This window comes from Zootoca vivipara, chromosome 8 (genome assembly GCF_963506605.1).
Source record: "Zootoca vivipara chromosome 8, rZooViv1.1, whole genome shotgun sequence".
NCBI classification, from domain to species: domain Eukaryota; kingdom Metazoa; phylum Chordata; class Lepidosauria; order Squamata; family Lacertidae; genus Zootoca; species Zootoca vivipara.
In genome coordinates this window covers 17,410,033-17,429,187 of record NC_083283.1, presented here as the reverse complement: position 1 = coordinate 17,429,187, position 19,155 = coordinate 17,410,033, and the positions used below count along the sequence as shown (strand labels likewise).

The 19,155-nt window shown below is 39.1% G+C and overlaps 1 protein-coding gene across 1 annotated transcript in view; it reads right to left on the bottom strand.

The window, feature by feature from the left end:
• Positions 1 to 19,155, bottom strand: part of CSMD3 (CUB and Sushi multiple domains 3) — a 584,303-nt gene that overhangs the window by 308,680 nt on the left and 256,468 nt on the right. The window contains exon 8 of the mRNA XM_060277658.1: positions 9,236 to 9,313. Within this exon, the coding sequence (XP_060133641.1) occupies positions 9,236 to 9,313 (78 nt within the window). The remainder of the gene's footprint in view (positions 1 to 9,235; positions 9,314 to 19,155) is intronic.

Here is a 19,155-nt window from a genome sequence, read left to right as displayed (position 1 = left end):
GTTTGCAAACTATATATTGAAAGTTTAAGGTCATGTGGCCTTTGAAATATCAAATCGAATCACAAACATAATTTCCATCTGTGGCCTGGAAAGTAAATGTTTCCAGAACTTAAGGCTCGGTGAGAAAACTGATTTAAAGTACTCCTAAACCGTTATGATATGCCATGCACATCAAGGATAATGGTTTTTAAGGATCACAAACAGACCAGAGGGAAATAATAATAATCCTGAGAATCAACTTCTTACTCATAGATTCATTAACTGTTAATAACACATTAGAAAGTGATGCATTCTGTTTTATGTTCATCAGTTGCAGTGCACAACAGCTTCATTTATGCAGTCATGTTGCCCACAGTGGTGGTGTAGCAATGCAGTCTTGTAACCTCCCCAACTCTGGGCATGCAGCTTACCTGCTGCTAGTGCCACGTGGCAGGAAGGACCCTTCGGGTGGGAACAGGCTCAGTGAATTGTAAAAATGCACAACCCACTTATTTGATTACTACAAGTGAAGCACTCAACACTGCTAGCCAATATTTTCTAGAAAAAATGCATGCAAGTATTTGCTGTACCAACTTACATAGGAGCAAATGACATTGAATCCAGTGAAATCTACTCCTGAGTAGGCATGTATAGAATTGTTTCATGAACCACTAGATTATACATTGTGGGAAACTATGGGAGAAGGGATGGGGAGTTGGGAATGTCTGAGCATAAACCTTGTTCTCTTTCCAGTATAAAACATGTTTTATTGTGAACTTGACCAGCCATTGTGATAATTACAATCCCATGCAGCAATTCCTTTGGTTCATTTCCCCTTTATTTTTTAAGCTGAAGTATACAGCCTATCTTGCATGCCTAAATATAAAATAAGTATCTCTGTCACATGAGGAGCAAGCAGGGTTTGTCTCCTGGGCCCTAATGCCTTTGTCACCTGAGGAATGTAGGAACTTGGATGAGAAGGAGGTTGTTTCTCATCCTGCCTCACCTTTCAATAAAAGCACACTTTCATCAGCCTCATGTAGTTTGGCTGTTATTGGATAATACTACTTTGAACTGCAGTACTTATCCATACTGTTCAAAAGCTCCACCATGCAAACTATTTCTCCTTCCTGAACATGCAAAAACTCAAATGTGAACAGTGAAGGAGATGCTTGAGTTAGGTTTTGGATTTGCAGGGAGGTTTCCTAATAAACATTTCTGCATCTGATCTCCCACCATCAGTTTGAAGAGACATATTACAGAAGCCCTATACATTCAGCCCATATGTACATCTTTCCCTGCCTACGATCTGACTTCATTCTTCATTAGGAGACATGGTCCATTCCAAGGCTATGATATATGTGCTGAGAGGGTGTCCATTTAGTTGTCATTTACAGTGCACTGAACACATTTGTTCAGAAGTAAGCACTAGAATGTCCTATGGAACTTACTCCCAGGTAAATGTCCATAGGATTGCAGGTTTACAAATTAACGCTTTCTGTCAGTAACTGATCCGTCACAGAGAGTGAAATGTAATCATTCTTGTTTTCTCAGCCACTTTTTTAATATATGTACTATTGACTTATCCATCCTGTAATCTTGCTGGGCACATCTCACATTAAGTTTTTATGTCTCCATGTTTGACATCTATCTGTAGTTGAAGTGGAGGTGAAATTAAAGTTAGATTCCTTCAGATTACATCAGTAATAGAGGTTATTTTCAAGTGACAAAAACTGAATTACTGTATCTCAACATTTGATTTCTTTTTTTTAAGAGAGAGAAAATAGTTGGGGCAAATGTAGTTGATAAATATTCAGTACTCCTATGTATCCCAAGATGGAAGAGTATGTGTGAAACATTCTTAACTTGTCCATTCTTATATCCGTGATATATCCAAATCAAAAGTAGGGTGAAATACATGACGAGGATAGAAAACAATAATAAATAATTTATGTTGCTATTTATACTAGCATAAGCATTATATAATATATTTGTTATATAACATGGTATGAACTAGCACATTTAAATCACACTAATTTCAATCGGAGTGAATTTAGCACATGTTCAATTTCTGACTGAAATCAATGTGACATAAGTGAACAGATTGGATGTTCATTCTCTTAGTCTTTCCTCGCTTAAAGATTTGTTGTGCTTCTTACAAACTTCAGAGTTCAAGGAGAATCTTGACTGACTCATATATGCTACAGGTTAACACCACTAAGAGCTAATGGATATATTGCAGAAGATTTGCTAATAGGAAGACAGAAACACAGGAAGCTGACCTATACTGAGTCAAACCATTGGCTCAACCAGCTCAGTATTGACTGCCAGTGCCTCCACCCTCCCAGTCAAGGGACCCTTTTGCATGCAAGCCATATGCTCTGCTACTGAGTGACAGTGCTTCCCATTCCAAATATTTGTTCCAAAGTTGCCTGGCATGGAAAATGTTGTTGCTGCTGGACATTGAGCTGCCTCTTGAAGTACATACTCTCCAAAAGCAGGTAACAGCAAATCTTTAACTTATATTAAGGCTACAATCCTAACTCAGAATCCATGCTGTTAGAGGTGGTTAAGATCCAGCAGATATCAGAGTCTGTGGGCCAGCACCAGTGATTGGCTTCCACTGCCTTGGCCACAGAAAGTGCAGCTTGGTCATTCTACTGCTGATGGAAGGCCCTAAAATACAGACAAGCTGGAACGTGTCCAGAAGAGGGCAACCAAAATGGTCAAAGGCCTGGAAATGATGCCTAATGAGGAACGGCTTAGGGAGCTGGGTATGTTTAGCCTGGAGAAGAGAAGGTTAAGGGGTGATATGATAGCCATGTTCAAATATATAAAAGGATGTCATATAGAGGAGGGAGAAAGGTTGTTTTCTGCTGCTCCAGAGAAGCGGACACGGAGCAATGGATTCAAACTACAAGAAAGAAGATTCCACCTAAACATTAGGAAGAACTTCCTGACAGTAAGAGCAGATCGGCAGTGGAATTTGCTACCAAGGAGTGTGGTGGAGTCTCCTTCTTTGGAGGTCTTTAAGCAGAGGCTTGACAGGCATATGTCAAGAATGCTGTGATGGGGTTTCCTGCTTGGCAGGGGGTTGGACTGGATGGCCCTTGTGGTCTCTTCCAACTCTATGATTCTATGAAAATGAGACAGGGGTTGAAGTGGGGTGTTCAAGATCCTCTGGATTCTGAGGTAGTCCAGTTCCTGGAAAGGGGGACAAATCCTGTCCTCTTAAGGTTTGCTAGCTCTGGAGAGGAGGGTGACCAAGATGATCAAGGGTCTGGAAACCAAGCCTTATGAGCAACAGTTGAGGAAGTTGAGTTCCAGGCTTAGCCTGGAAAAGAGGAGACTGAGATGGTAGTCATATTCAGATATCTCAAGGGCTGGCACATGCAAGATGGAGCAAACATGCTTTCTCTTGCTCCAGAGGCTAGGACCCAAACCAATGACTTCAAGTTACAAGAAAGGAGATTCTGAGTAAACACCAGGAAGAACTTTATTATAATAAGAGCTCTAAGACAGTGCAATGGATTCCCTCAGAAGGTGGTGGATTTTCCTTCACTGAAGGTTTTTAAGCAGAGATTGGCTGGCTATATGCCATGGATGCTTTAGCTGAGATTCCTGCATTGCAGGGGGTTAGACTAGATGGCCCTTGGGATTCCTGCCAGGTGTATGGTGCACCTAAAATTTGGATATAAGTAGCTGCCCCATCTTTTCCACAAGCAGCAGAACTCTACAATCAAGATTATTGTATCCAATTTGAATATTAAAATATGAAAAAATGATAGTAAAAACAACTAACATTAAAGAAGTAACAGGTGAAATAATTCTTTAAAACAAGCAAACCATAAAACCACTCAAATTCAGGCAGGAAAAATGTATTTAGGTATTTTCTACAAGAAAACAGAGAGGGAATCATATGGACTTCTTGGACATGTCATCCCAGATATGAGACCACCACACAGAAGGCTCTGTCCCTGGTACTCACCAACCTAACTGCTTTCATCAGTATTCCAATTCCTGAGGGCTCTGGCCTTGCAACAGAATTAAGCTTCAAGAAGAATTATTGAGAAGGTAAAATAGCCAATCACATAATAATAATAATAATAATAATAATAATAATAATAATAATAATAATAATTTATTATTTATACCCCACCCATCTGGCTGGGATATAAATGAAATAAAATAATCTATTAAACATTAAAAGCCTCCCTAAACAGGGCTGCCTTCATATGTCTTCTAAAAATCTGGTAGCTGTTTTTCTCTTAGACATCTGAGGGGAGGGCGTTCCACAGGGCGGGCGCCACTACCGAGAAGGCCCTCTGCCTGGTTCCCTGCAACTTGGCTTCTCGCAACGAGAGAACCGCCAGAAGGCCCTCGGTACTGGACCTCAGTGTCCAGGCAGAACAATGGGGGTGGAAACGCTCCTTCAGGTATACTGCACCAAGGCCATTTAGGGCTTTAAAGGTCAGCACCAACACTTTGAACTGTGCCCGGAAACGTACTGGGAGCCAATGTAGGTCTTTCAGGACCAGTGTTATATGGTGTCAGCGACCACTCGCAGTCACTAGTCTAGCTGCTGCATTCTGGATTAGTTGTAGTTTCCGGGTCACCTTCAACATCACCTTCCGGGTCACCTTCAACATCAAGCACATTGCAGTAGTCCAAGTGGGAGTTAACTAGAGCATGCACCACTCTGGCGAGGCAGTCCGTGGGCAGGAAGGGTCTCAGCCTGCATACCAGATGAAGCTGGTAGACAGCCGCCCTGGACACAGAATTGACCTGCGCCTCCATGGACAGCTGTGAGTCCAAAATGACTCCCAGGCTGCGCACCTGGTCCTTCAGGGGCACAGTTACCCCATTCAGGACCAGGGAGTCCTCTACACCTGCCCACCTCTTGTCCCCCACAAACAGTACTTCTGTCTTGTCAGGATTCAACCTCAATCTGTTAGCTGCCATCCATCCTCCAACCGCCTCCAGGCACTCACACAGGACCTTCACCGCCTTCACTGGTTCTGATTTGAAAGAAACCTTTGAAAGAAAACTACTGTACTGTCTAGTTAGTTGAGCTTCTCAAGTGTATGGCTCCTATGTTTTCTAAACAAAATAAAAATAAATTCATTCCAGTAGCACCTTAGAGACCAACTAAGGTGCTACTAGAAGGATTTTTTATTATTATTTTGTTTCGACTACACCAGACAAACACGGCTACCTACCTGCAACTAGTCCTATGTTTTCTGTCAGAGATATTTTTATGCTGTTTTTATTTTATTTTTGAAATTATTATTATTATTATTATTATTATTATTATTATACATCTCATTTTATTCTTTTATTTTTTTGTGATCTGGCCAGATAACATATACTTTAGGTCACATGTTCAGCCATAAACATGTGATATTGAACTGAGTCATACTCACGAGTTAGTCATGCCCATTGATTTCAGTGGGCCTATGCTGTGTATGATCTGGTTACATACAATTCATAGTAAATAAATAAAATCACTAAGTGACACTGGGCTTGAAGGTATCTGGGTGGGATAAGAAGTTGCTGTCCCATTCTTCTTGGACAGAAAGTAAAAACAAAACAAAACGACAACGTAAAAATATGATCCTGAGACAGGCAGGAAAACAGTTCTTCTTTCTCATGGGTTGAAGACTGCCTACAAATGTGAGGCCAAGATTCGGTACTAGCACTAGTGCGTGCTAGTAAAGACCATGTCAAGGCAAGCACAGCATGAATAATTGGGGTAGAGATTCCAACACCTTTCTGTGCTTTAACTTAGTGCTAGGGACAGGAGATAGGGGTAGCCCTTAGTTAAAGAAACAGCAACAACATGTAGATATAGCACAGATAATTTCTCTGGGCTTTATTTTTCTTCCCTTTCACTTCTTAGCTAGCTATTCTGGACTATGCTTTGGTGTGGATAGGATACATCGTCCTTGAAATGCAGATTCTTGATGACCTTGTCAAATCCCAAGGCTTTCAGTAGCACCTATATGTAGATGTCACTATGCTATGCCCTCATGGATCTCTCTCCTTCTGACCAGCCCAACATCCATATTATTTGCTTATATTATAGCCACATAAGGGTGCTCTACAAATTAACAAACATATACCGCACAAATGTTTATTACAATCAGTATAGCCCAAGTTCTGAATAATGGGCTGCCCATAGGTTTGTAGACAACAATAATTGCATGCGTTTGGAATCCGTATTCTGAATGACTCTTACAAAATGGAATGGCTGACTGAACAAAATGTTGAATTAGAGCTAAAATTAACGTTTCATTGGTCTTTGCAATTGTAAGTACATGGAAGTTTCAAACTAATCCCCTCCCCCTTTTTAAAGCATGGTTAATGCCCATTTATCATATGTGGCACTGAATAGCTAACTAATCACTGTTTACAAAGTATTAAATGGTACAGCATTTTACTAAAATAAATTTTCTGCATGAAGGTTTATATATGTTGCTAATTTGCTGGTAAAATTAGAACTGCCTGCCTATAGCTATTTTTGGCTTAAAATGCAATGGGCCATCTCACTGTTACATTCTGAACGGTATCTAGCAATCTATTGGCACCAAGTATATGCTTAGGATTAAAGGCAGAAGGAGGTACCTAATCACAGTAGTAGTAAGAGTAGTTATGGATGACCTTATCCAGTTCAGCACATCAAGTATGGATGTTAGTAGCAATGGCATCAGGTGAAAATGTTAAATGTTGCATTAACATGACTTTTAGTTTTAGTAGCAAGTTGATGAAGCCCATTCTCAATTCATTTGTTGTTTCCTTGTGAAAAAGAAATGATTTGTTTATATTATCCTGTTTCGTGTTTCAAAATTGTTCCAGCCAACTCTTTTGGTTATGCAGAACCTTGAAAGCTAGTATCTATTTGTACCCTCCTCCATCCATGTACCAAAAGGAATGAAATAGTAGCAAAGGGTGAAACTTTTTTTCTTTCCTCACTACCATTCTGCAATTTTTACATCTTTCTTCTTTTCTTCCCCCAATTTATTGCATACCCCCAAATAGAGAACCAGTCTGCCCAATGGTCCTTTAGACAACTGTATTTTATAGATTAAATCACCAATACTACAAACTGATTTTAAAAGAACCCATGGCTCCACTGAAGTGCAAGGTCTGAAATTAATATTGGGAAAGTTGGGAAAGGCTACATAACAAAGAGCTCCAACCAGTCCGGGCAGAAAATATGTGGACCATTGATCTGTATCAATAATTCCAGGTGCTCATAGTAAAAAATAGGCCTACTTTATTTTTCCTTTATAACAAAAAGTTGAATGGGCTTGGCTATGTAGGATACCTGATGCAGAAATTCCTTTGAATGTTCTCCCCATACTAAGTACGTGAAACCAATTCCAATACAGTTTTTGCATATGAACAACACAAACAAAATCTGCCCAAGGCGCACACAAAATTCAACAAACTTCAATTTATCAATGAAGAACACTTGACCTTAGTCAAAAGCCTGAGAAGTGAATAAGAAACTCAGAGTGTACACATTTTATGCATATAGATCATATTAAAATGTTTCAAAAGTGGTTCTACTCTGAAAAGTGACTTCAATGGCATACAGTTGATATTCTGCTTTTTCCAAGTAATTTCTGCTGGCTTCAGGTGCTAAAGTTAAATATATTGATAAACCTTTCCTTTCACCTTCAGAATTTTGAGCACATTTGACACAGAATGTTTACCTGCTAATGTTATGTCTACTTTTACTCTTCATAAGGGTAGAAGTAGAGCCATGGTTTATCCCTAATTTGCGGGCATCTGTGCTTACAGAAACTCATTGCTTAAGGCCAGCCAACTGGCTAAGTCAAACCTGAATCTTCACATGGCACTTCCTTAATAGGGACTGATCAGTCATGTGGCTCAGAGAATGGTCTGAAAGTATTTGGATGCAATTCCGTCACTGAGGCTAAACATATCTGGCCCTGTAAAACATGCAGTGACTAAATGGCAGATTGTGATCACACCATTTGCCACCAGCAATGGATCATATTCACCAGGTTGCTTGTGGATCCCCTACTATCACCACTGGTGATTGGTGCAGATTAGAAAAGACCTAGAAACAACCTGAAGACAGATTGTCCATGGACCTGGTTAAACATTGCAATAAATTCCCGCGCTACATTTTTGTACATTGGTAGAAATCCATTTTTAAAAAATCCAAGAAAAAATAGTTAAGCTTGAAAGGGGGGGTTCAAGAAGCCTCCTCTGTTAGCTCATTGCTGGTTACTGAATAACACTTGTTGTTGTTGTTTTCTTCAGGCACACGAGATGCTGGACTTAAGGCATCTTGCAACCATTTTGATTGGCCTCCAATCACCATCACTTAGCCTAATCTCTTGCTATATGGCATCAACACAAAGGCAAATCAGAGTGAGGAAGGCTAGTGGGCAAGAAATAACTCCTTGTTTGCAGCCCATCCCCATTGCTGAAATTTATTCCAACTCTGCAGCCTACAGACAGATTGATGAAGTTGAGGTAGGGGGTCACAATTTGGGTCAACTTTTTAATGTGCAGTTCATTGTGTTTTGTTGAAAGTATATAGGACTTTAGCACTATGAGCAGGGGAAAAATCAGTTTAGGAAGGAGTAAAGTTCATTTTATAATATTTTACCATTTTCTTCTTCAGGCTAGAAAATGAGCATCTGTTTCTGACTAGTTGTCATACCTAGTTCATTCTCTAATCCAGAACCCCCACAACCCTTCCCCCCCCCCTGGAACATAAATGGTTATTATATCTAGTTTATTATAGCTTTCATGCATTAATCTGAATTAATATTATATTAGTAAAAAATTTCATTATTCCTTTTCAATCAACTGTAGAAGGCCATTGTCCTAAGCACTCATTTGGGAATCAGTCGCTGCAAATTTAGTTGAGGTTACTACTGATAATACTGTACATGTTTATCTGAGAAGACATGTTTAGGGATTGCATGGATGAGTGCACATATTAATTTAACTTCAAGTAAAAGCCTAATGCTAGAAAAAGAGGGGGAAACACTTGTAGAACTTTAAAATTTAAATTTGGAATATTCACATTTGCATAAAGTCACTTCAGAGTACAATTACACTTTCACGTTCACCATGCAGACTATAGAATACATATTTAATACAGTTAAGTGCTTAGATATATGTGAACAATATTGAAAACACACACAAACAACACAGACAGCACAAACTTCACTCTTGCACTAGAAAAAGTAACAAAAAGGAGTACACTCACAGATAGAAAACTTGTTGCTGTTGTCTTTCCCTGGAAACAATTTAAATCCTCTAGATTTAAAATCTATGGCCTTTTTCACTAGTTAAGAAAACAAACAAAAACACATATCAGATAATACAGTCTAACAAGAGTTCATTTCAATTGACAGTTCTTTTTATCATGGAGGTGCAAATTAAGCATAATTGTCTTCAACAATATTGTGTACCCATAGAGAGAGAGAAAGAACAGAGTTCATTTTTTTTTACACAAAAGGCAGTATTTATATTATATAAACGTATTACAGGAACAAACAAAAAATAGGCATGACATTTCTTTTTCCTGTAGTGAGTGTATGATGCCTCTTATGCAAAATTCTAAAACAGATTTAAATATTCCAGTTTCCATGTTCCACAACTGGTTTTGTGTAACTTTATTATACCATTATGGAACCTGGAAAGCCAGAAATTTAATAGAGGTTCACAATAGTGTTTCCAAATCCCTGTCTCATTTAATGGGTATTTATTTCCCTTATTAAGTACCTGCTGTGATATTGTCTATGCTTTTAAAACACAAAATTGGAACACCTCCCATCCTGGAGCACAGTTTTGTATGGGCTCGAAATACATTCAGGAGGACACACAAGAAAGCCATGATCATTCCTAGAAATATTTTCTGACAGTGGTGTGAGTAAAGCAATGACAATATTGAATGAATCAATATGAGGTTAGTTAATCTACCCCCCTCTCTTTCTCTTCCCTCTTCCATCAATCTATCTATCTCTGCTCATTTAAGTTTAAGATCTGTAAAGTAACTTTGAACTTTGATGTGGCCAGAAAATGAAAATTGCATCATTAGTAAAATGGTCACAAAATTGGATCATGTAAGGATGGAAAGATAACCTACTTCCAACCTATCTGTAGGGCAATCAGTTTCAGTATATTAAACTCTCAAAAGCCCATCATAGTAGACCAAAAAACCAAGGAGACTGTATCTGTTTTTTTGTGTGTGTGTTTTTACATTATGACTTGTAACAAAATGAATTATCTGAATAGTCCCTGTATGTTATCAGATTTCAGATTAGCACATCCTTGCAAATTTGCCCCAAGGAAGGATGAGTTAGGATACAGGAAGATGCAGTCTAAGATATGTCAGAACAAGTGATGTTTCATTAGGTGGTGAAGTCAACCTCGACTGATATCAGCTCAGATGGGATGGGCTTTCTGTCCACCTATTGGCATGTAAGACTGCAATCCTAACTGCACTTCCTTCCTTAATAAGCTTGTGCTACATATTAACTATTAAAATTGCAGGACCTCTATACTATACTATGCTATATCTAGTTACTCTGCCTAAGAAACCGCTGGCTGCTAGCTTGTGAGGAAAGCTTCAAACAGGCATGATATTTAGTGATGACACAACATAGCACCAGTCTTGCATACATATGGGGATCTTGAGTTTTAGGTCACTGTGTGGAAATATTGACCTAGAATCACCCTATGGTTATCTTTAGAAGAGTTTTCTGTAAGTATAGGACATGTCCCACTATTTTGTAAATGCTGGAAGAGAGAGAGAGAGAAACTACAATGCAATTCAAATTATTTTTCAAACAGCCCAATCCTGCTGAGTTTAATGGGGCATGCTTCCACATATGAATAAACAAGATTCTCAAAACAACAACAGAAATAACCATTTCGTTGTCATAAAAGCAGCTTATGTTTAATGCTAACTCACAGTCTGTTATATCATTTACTAGAACAGACTTCCCAGGTGCCATATGTCATCTGATAAGCATCATTATGGCATCAGTAATGAATAACATTAAAAATGTGATTCTCCACTGTCTCTAATTGCATTTTAGTCTCTAATTGTGTTTTATTTACCTGTTTAAAAATATAGCTAGTTTTAGTTTCTAAATTCTCCTCCAAAAATCCATCCTTTTTCTAAATTTTTGCATATAATACATTTTTATCATTTCTATCTTTCTTTTTAAAGTATATCATTTTGCAGCTGCTATGAAATAGCAGTAATGTAAAGAATATGAAAGGAAGAGACAAAAGGATAACAGGAAAGGAAGAAAAAGATAAAAATGACAGAAGCAAAATAGTAGAGATGATTGCTTATTAATATAAATGGACATGAATCCGCCAAGTTGGTTTCGATTGGCAAGTTAAGTATGTGCCCAAAATGAAATTCTATGTACATTTACTTTGGAGCAAACCCCAATGAGCACAGGGAAATTTACTTCCAGCCAATTAGATATGTAGGATTCTGCTGCACACTTGAAATCAATGTGGTTCAATAATGCTTGACATTGGTTGGATCATGCCCCAAGTTTAGATTACACGTATTTGCTTTCAATAATATGTAAATATTTGGAATTCAACAATGCAAAAAGAGAGAATTATATACTGAGCATATCTGTATAAAACCACTGTATGATTAAAATAATAGAGTAAGGTTTCGTTTTGAAGTAAATGGGAGAAAGAAAAAGAATAGATTGTGGCAGGAAGCCCAGAGAATGCATAAAACCCCAAGCATAGTTCAATAAGTATTATTTTTCAAGTCTCCTGAGGTAGGAGAGGGGGAAATCCTTTTTCTATATTTCAATTGTGTTTAATATATAATAATAACTAATTGAAGAAAGACCTCACATTTTAAGAAAGAGAACCATTTGAGTAATTTCACAGTTTAAGGTGATCATGTTAATTAGTTTTCAAAGGCAAAACACTTCTAAAGCTCCCTGCCCTATGAAAATGGACAGTTCAGAACTGTTATAAAGAAAGCCAAATAATAAAATCTCACTCTCCACCCTGCAATTCCAGAGTATAATGATGCTAGTTGCTGCAATAATTATGTGGCTTTATGTAGAGACAGCATGGACAGAATAATGAAGTATGGAAGTGGATGAAAGCTTTGATTGAAAATATTAAGTGACATTAATGGTTTTGTATAGTAGTCCATAAAAAATAGGCTTGGGTTTTGTGGATTTTACACACACACACATACACACACACACACACTGACAGGAGCAGGTGTTTGGAGTGGGTCAGCAATAAATCACACAGAGTAAGTGACATTAACTCTTTATTAGATGAAACAAAGTCCACTCAGAAGTGCGGGGTCTAATGAGCACAGCAAATCTACCCAGGAGATCTTGCCCCTGTGAGGAAGTTGTGGAGTCAAGAATATCTGCCTTCCCACAGCTGCCTAAGTCTCCGCCTCCCCCCCCCCGTGTCTTTCCTAAGCAATCTAATTTGCCTGTCTTTGCTGCTCCCTCTTTATACCTCTTCTGGTTCTGGAAGACCAGGGCAGGGAGCTTGTCACGGCAGGAGTGGGAGACTCCCTGGCTTCTTCAACAGCCTTACTCCTCTCTGTCTCTTGAACTCCCTCATCTCCTGCTTCCACTGCTGCTTCTGATTCTGGAATCCTCTCTACCGCAGACTCTCCCTGCTCACTAAGCCCTGTTACCTCTTCAGCTTCTGACACCTCCTCCTTCCAGGCTTCTCCCTCTTCTGCCTCTGATTGTCATTCCACCACCAATCCCCAGGCTCTGAGTTCTCCAGCTTGTTCTTCCCACCATTCCTCTGTGTCCAGCCAGTCCACCACACACACACACACACACAATTTATATGTCCTACAGTGACTCAAACCATTAGCTTATCTAACCCCATAGAATCCACCATGACTGGAAGCTGCTCTTCAGGGTTTCAGACTCAGGCTCATTTCCAGGCCTGACTGGAGATGCCCGAGATTGAAACTGGGAACACTGGCATGAAAGGCATGTGCTCTACCACAGACAGTACTGGAGTCATTCCCTCTAGTACTGTGGTACCTTGGTTCTCAAACTTAATCCATTTCAGAAGTCCATTCCAAAACCAAAGCGTTCCAAAACCAAGGTGCGCTTTCCCATAGAAAGTCATGCAAAATAGATTAATCCATTCCAGACTTTTGAAAACCCCTAAAACAGCAATTTAACATGAATTTTACTATCTAATGGGACCACTGATCCATAAAATGAAAGCAATAAACAATCACACAATCAATCAATCAGTAGCTGAAGAGCCGCAAAAATGCAAAATAAATTGCAGAAACAGACAGACTTCAGTGTAACACTCAAAATGGAATTGTGACACTCAAATCGGAAGTGAAACACTAAAAACGGAGCACATTCAGCTTCCAAAAAAAGTTCGCAAACCGGAACACTTACTTCGGGGTTTGCAGTGTTTGGGTTCCACGTTGTTTGAGTACCAAGGCATTTGAGAACCAAGGTGCATGTGTGTGTGTAATATAAGAGGGAAAAGAAGATATGATGTGCTGCGCATCATACAGTATATGTTCTGCACTTTTTCCAACCAAAATTGCTTCATTACATGGCAATATGTTTAACATCACATTTTGCTTGAGCTCTACTGGTTGCTTGAATAAATATCTTTTCGGTCTGGCTTACAATGTGCACATGATGTGATCTATCTCCCAATGTAAATGGACACTAGATGGTGATGTTTCAGAACAGATTAGTAGTTTTCAGTACCTAGGGTTGACATTCCATCCTACAATGTCATGTACCACTCATAGATCTGCTGCCTTTCAGGAAGCACAAGTCAGTCTGTCTGCCGTTCAGTGTTACTTCTTCACCAAAAGGGGCCAGTACCACCTGTCATTAAAGCATTTAATGCCAAGACAGTTGCCCAATTCCTGTATGCCTCCACTATCTGGAGTAGAGGACTAACATCTGAGCTTGGCTAAATTTATCAGGGCCCTTCTCCAAACCCCCAGATGTTCCAAATTCAGTCATACTGTTAGAAACTGGGAAATGCCCTCTACTGACAAGGTCTTAAGGTCAGTGTTTTTTAAACTGAGTACATGGTTTGTCCTGCACTCATCTCAGGATGTGTATATCAGCTGTTGTCCAAGCTTAATGCCCCCAAAGCTGCTTCAATTGGTTTTTCCTGAGCCCTTCTCCTACATATGGGTTTATGACACTGCTCTTAAATCAGTAAAACAAAGACTGTGGGATATTGCCTTCTGTGATATGCAGGCCTGTTCATACCTGTTCACCAAGTACCATGAGGTATACAGTATATCAGTTACAGGTAGGTAGCCGTGTTGGTCTGAGTCGAAGCAAAATAGAAAAAAAAATACTTCAGTAGCACCTTAAAGACCAACTAAGTTTTTATTTTGGTATGAGCTTTCGTGTGCATGCACACTTCTTCAGATACACTTGAAACAGAAGTGTCAGACCCTTATATATATATACAGAGGGTGGTGGGGGTGGGTGGGAATGGGTGATGGGCTGATGGGAGTGGTAAACCTGTAGATGGCTGTTAACGACTGCTGATGACTGCAATTAGTCCGGGGGGGGGGGAACGATTTTGTTTTCCAATTCCCATCTGGCTCCCTGATCTCAACAAAACTTGCATTTGACATTTTAATTTTGGTTAATTTAACTTCTTTATTTTTAGATTTCATAGAGATTTTATTTCCACTTAAGATGTATAAAAACGGTTATAAATTGTTATATAAACAAGAAAACTAGGATTTATACCAGTTCCACTAAAATGATGGACAATTCTCACATATTTTATCCATTATCATACACATTACTATATGCATAATATTATGCAAATATACAGGATATGTAAAGTAACTAGCACATAATTATATACATAGGACAACTGTTTAAAAATAGTTATCTGTTAATACTGCAGATATATAGCACCTCATGAGGCTTGACTCTAAGGTGTATTATACAAATCGTATATGTATTTTGGGCTTTAATTTTGCATACAGTTAGACTTTTTAAAAAAACAAAAAACAAAAAACACCCTGACAATGGCTTGAATTTATGTGGCCACTTGATGCAAGAGGTATGTTGAGATAGGCAAAGCTGGATTAGGTCAGAACCACAAAATTCCATATGTAAATCTTATTAAAATGTGTGTGTGTGTGTGTGTGTGTGTGTGTGTGTAAGTAAGTAAGTAAGTAAGTAACAAAAAATATCAAGCCATGTACCCCATACCCCACAGGATAGCATCTCTGAAATTATCATATAGTTACAATCCGTAATTAAAATTTATTTTCACGGGGCAGTCTATTACAATGCTTGACCATGTATTGATCCAATTATATCTCTCCCATTACTTTTTTTATAAAAAAATAGCAAATAAATAAATAACATTCTAAATATAATGCACAAAATATTCTGTAACATGGCTCAGATGAAAACTAATCCAAATCTGTTTAATACAGCTAGAATCATGCTACACATTATTATTTTTCTCCCTATACTGATTTGGGTAATACTCAGCTCTTCTTATGAATCAAGCATATTTAAATTTGATGTAGAACTTTGTAATATACGTTTCCTCTTTCTTTTCTTCTTTATTTATTCTTTATTCTTTCCTTGTATTTTCTCTTTTTTCTCTTTTAGATTAGTGTAATTTTTATTGAATCTTATGCAGAAAATATTCGAAAAAACTGATTATTAAAAATGCACCTCTTTACTCAGGATATTTGTTTTAAATTAAGATTAAGATTGCTATTTTTGAGATATTTTTTGGGATTGTAAACCTCCCCTCTACCAGGCAGGACTAAATGGTGAAGGGCAGTCTATAAGTAAAACAAAAACAAAAAACCCAGTAAACAGATGGAGAAAACATGCTGGTCCCCATGCCCCCCATGTGATAACTTTTGTAGAAATTTGCATGTCGAAATAGTTGTGTGGGCAAATGAGGCTAAGGAAAGTTAGGACTGAGAAGAAGGAAAACAGTTCAAAAACAGTAGCACCCATGGAAATAAAAGGCACCAAAAATGAACAACCAGTTACATATTTCAGCAAGTATATCTCCTGGTATCAAATATGCTATTTTTAAAAAAAGTGATATATTTGGAAAAACTTTATAATGCCCGTCTATAAATCCTGGTACAGCATCAAACCTTTTTTTTTTTTAAACAGAATAGTTGATGCTGCTTTCTCTGCTGGCTAGGGCAAGTAGCATTTAAGGAGCATTTCATCCTCTGCCTTGTACAGTAAGTAGTACTCATCCCTTTCTTGATTTCATACAGAAAGAAACTGATCAATGGCTAGCAATAAAACAGACCAAAAAGAGGGAAGAATGAGAACTCTTGCTTTGCTTGTCATCTTTCTTTAAGAAACGGAAGGGCATCACATTTGTCACATTGCACCAGTTCAGCAGTCCATTTAATCCTATTTTGTCTCTGTGCAAGGTTATACACATGTAATTATCAAGAATTCTGCACACAAGAATTCTCTTCCTAATCCTATCAGCGTGTGGTTGCTCCGAGCATGAATGTTTTCTCTGTGTTTGTTTCTATAATTTTATCTATTTCTAGAGGAAGAGAAAAAGAATACAGCTGCATTTTCGTATTTAAGACTTCCAAAACACCAGAGGCATAGTGGGCGGGGGTGGGCAGTAGGGAGGTCGTTGCCCTGGGCACAGTTTTTTTTTTGAGGGGGAGGATACACATCCCTCACAACACCCTGCCCTGTAAGCTGCTACATCCTTCTCATGGTGCTCTGTAGGAGGACACCATGAGAAAGACACAACAGCTCCCAGCTCCCAGAAAGCCCAGCAGTGCTTTGAGCCCTGTCCTGTTGTGTCCTTCTCACACCACCCTCCAGCTGGAAGGCACCGTAAAAAGGATGCAACAACTCGCGGTGCCCTATGAGCCCAGCACCATTTTTGCAAGTCTCACGAAGTGATGCCAGGCTCATAGGGCGCCGTGAGTGTGCCCCTCAAAGCAGGGCACCGTCACCCACGTCAGCTGGCTGTGGTCTCCACTGGGCCAGTTGGTGCAGTGAGACCCCTCTTTGCTCCAGTGGCTGGGGGTCATTCCAGTGGTGCACTACATCCATCCACCCAAGCACTAGCAGGGAACGCTCTGTCACTGCTTAACACATGCATGTTGTCCCTAGAAATTCCTTTACTTCTTAATGACTGTGGCGTTCACACAGAGCCCCTGGTCGTTCCACGGACTATTGACCCTGCACCACCACGTCTATTCTCTTCCATGGCCACCAACCAGGTTTCCCCGGTAATATATTCAGACTCAGTCAGGTTGTAATGTATTAACAAAGATTCCAGTTTATTGTGAACGCAAACAAGTTTTCAATACTTTGAAACACTGTAAACTCTCTCCCCTCTGTCTCTAACTCACTCTGACTCCTATGCCTTCCAGCCACAAGAAACCAACCGAACTAACTGTCTCTCTAATTCCAACTGTCTTCCCCACTGTCTAAACTTCTGGCTAAGCCTTTTAAGAGCAGGTAGGCCCCGCCTCTGGGCATTTCTATTGGTCTACCTATTAACCCTTTCTCTCCCCCTGTACAGACATTTTCAAAAGAACGGGCAAACACCACAATGACACATGTGTAAAATGCTGTGGCAATGCTCTACGTAGTTCTAATCAACAGTCACTAGTTTCTGATCTCTTGTTTATGCACCAGGTGTCAATATGATAAAAGTGATGGGCTTGGACCAAGGAAACTCAAGCCTGAATCCCTGTTTCGTCAATCACTCTCCCTCGAGCTAACCTACTTCACAGGATTGGTGTGAGGCTAAAAAATTGGAACAATTTCAATCTACACGATCTTTCAGAATGGAAAGGATGCAAACGAAACAATCTAATCTAAATGCACACAGTATTAATATACGAGTTTGCCTCACGGCCAGTATCAACACAACCAACATACAGCACAAATGTGTTCTGGGGCTACATTATCATTTTATATAGTAAAAGCATTAAATAAATAATTTGGGTTGTATCCAGGGGTGTCCATGCGTAAGTAGAATGGACTTCTTGCACAGCAGGACTCACCCTTCATCTCCTCCCCATCTTTAGCATCTTATTAACCATATAAATAATTCCCTTACTTTCTTCAGGGTCCAACTATGCTGCAATTGTAAGGCCACAGATTATGGCCCAGAGCAGAGAGAGCCTTCGGATGTCATTGGATTATAAATCCCATCCTTCCTGACCACTGAACATGCTGGCTGAGGCTGATGAGAGTCAGAGTCCAAGAACATTTGGAGGGCACCTAAAAAATAATTCCCAATACTGAAGAGAATGGGGAAAATACAATCCTGCATATTGTACCCTGCAATAATTTTGATAAAGGGGCAGAGCTTTTTCTTCCAGCCAGAACTCACCGTTACCCATTATAATAGAACAAGGGAGGCATTCATGGCGAGTTCCGGCAGCTCCTTTTCTAGAAAAATAGTATTGTAAAGGGCAGTATATAAATTGAATAAATAATAATCATACATAATAGCCCTTCAGAAGTTTGTGAATTGTCATTGAGTGTTTTGTTTTGTTTTTCATTTGGTTGCATGTATTTTATTTTTTATTTTTTAAAAAATGGCATCCAACATTGCACTGGAAAGTGTGTGTGTGTGTGTGTGTGTGTGTGTGTGTGTGTGTGTTACATTTAAACTTGATTGCGGTATAATGAAACAAAACCTTTGATATTGTTTGGAAGGTGCCTACATTGCCAGGAGAGACAACTGTGAAAGTGCTCTGTGCAGGGATCAACAGTCAGGACCCACCATATGCTTACACTGAAAGAACGTTCCAGCTATCATTGACATGCATCCACTGGGATGGAAACCCCTGTGGCAAAAATCTGTTAAGGAATTAAGCTAACAGATAAGTTAAAGGGGGGGGGGGATTTAGCAGAACCAGTGTAACAGAATTATTACTCAGCCCAAAAAAACAGAGGCAAATATGTGCCTGCATATTGTACTATAAGAGAATGACCATAGAGTTGTGGGCATGACACAATCAATGTCTCCCACTCAAAGTCCAGCAGCCAGGTCTCTAAATACACGTATGCTAACATTTTCAGATTATAAACCTGCATACTTTTCTTTTATAAAACAACACAATGCTACATACTTTCAATCAGTAAAATCAGCACATAA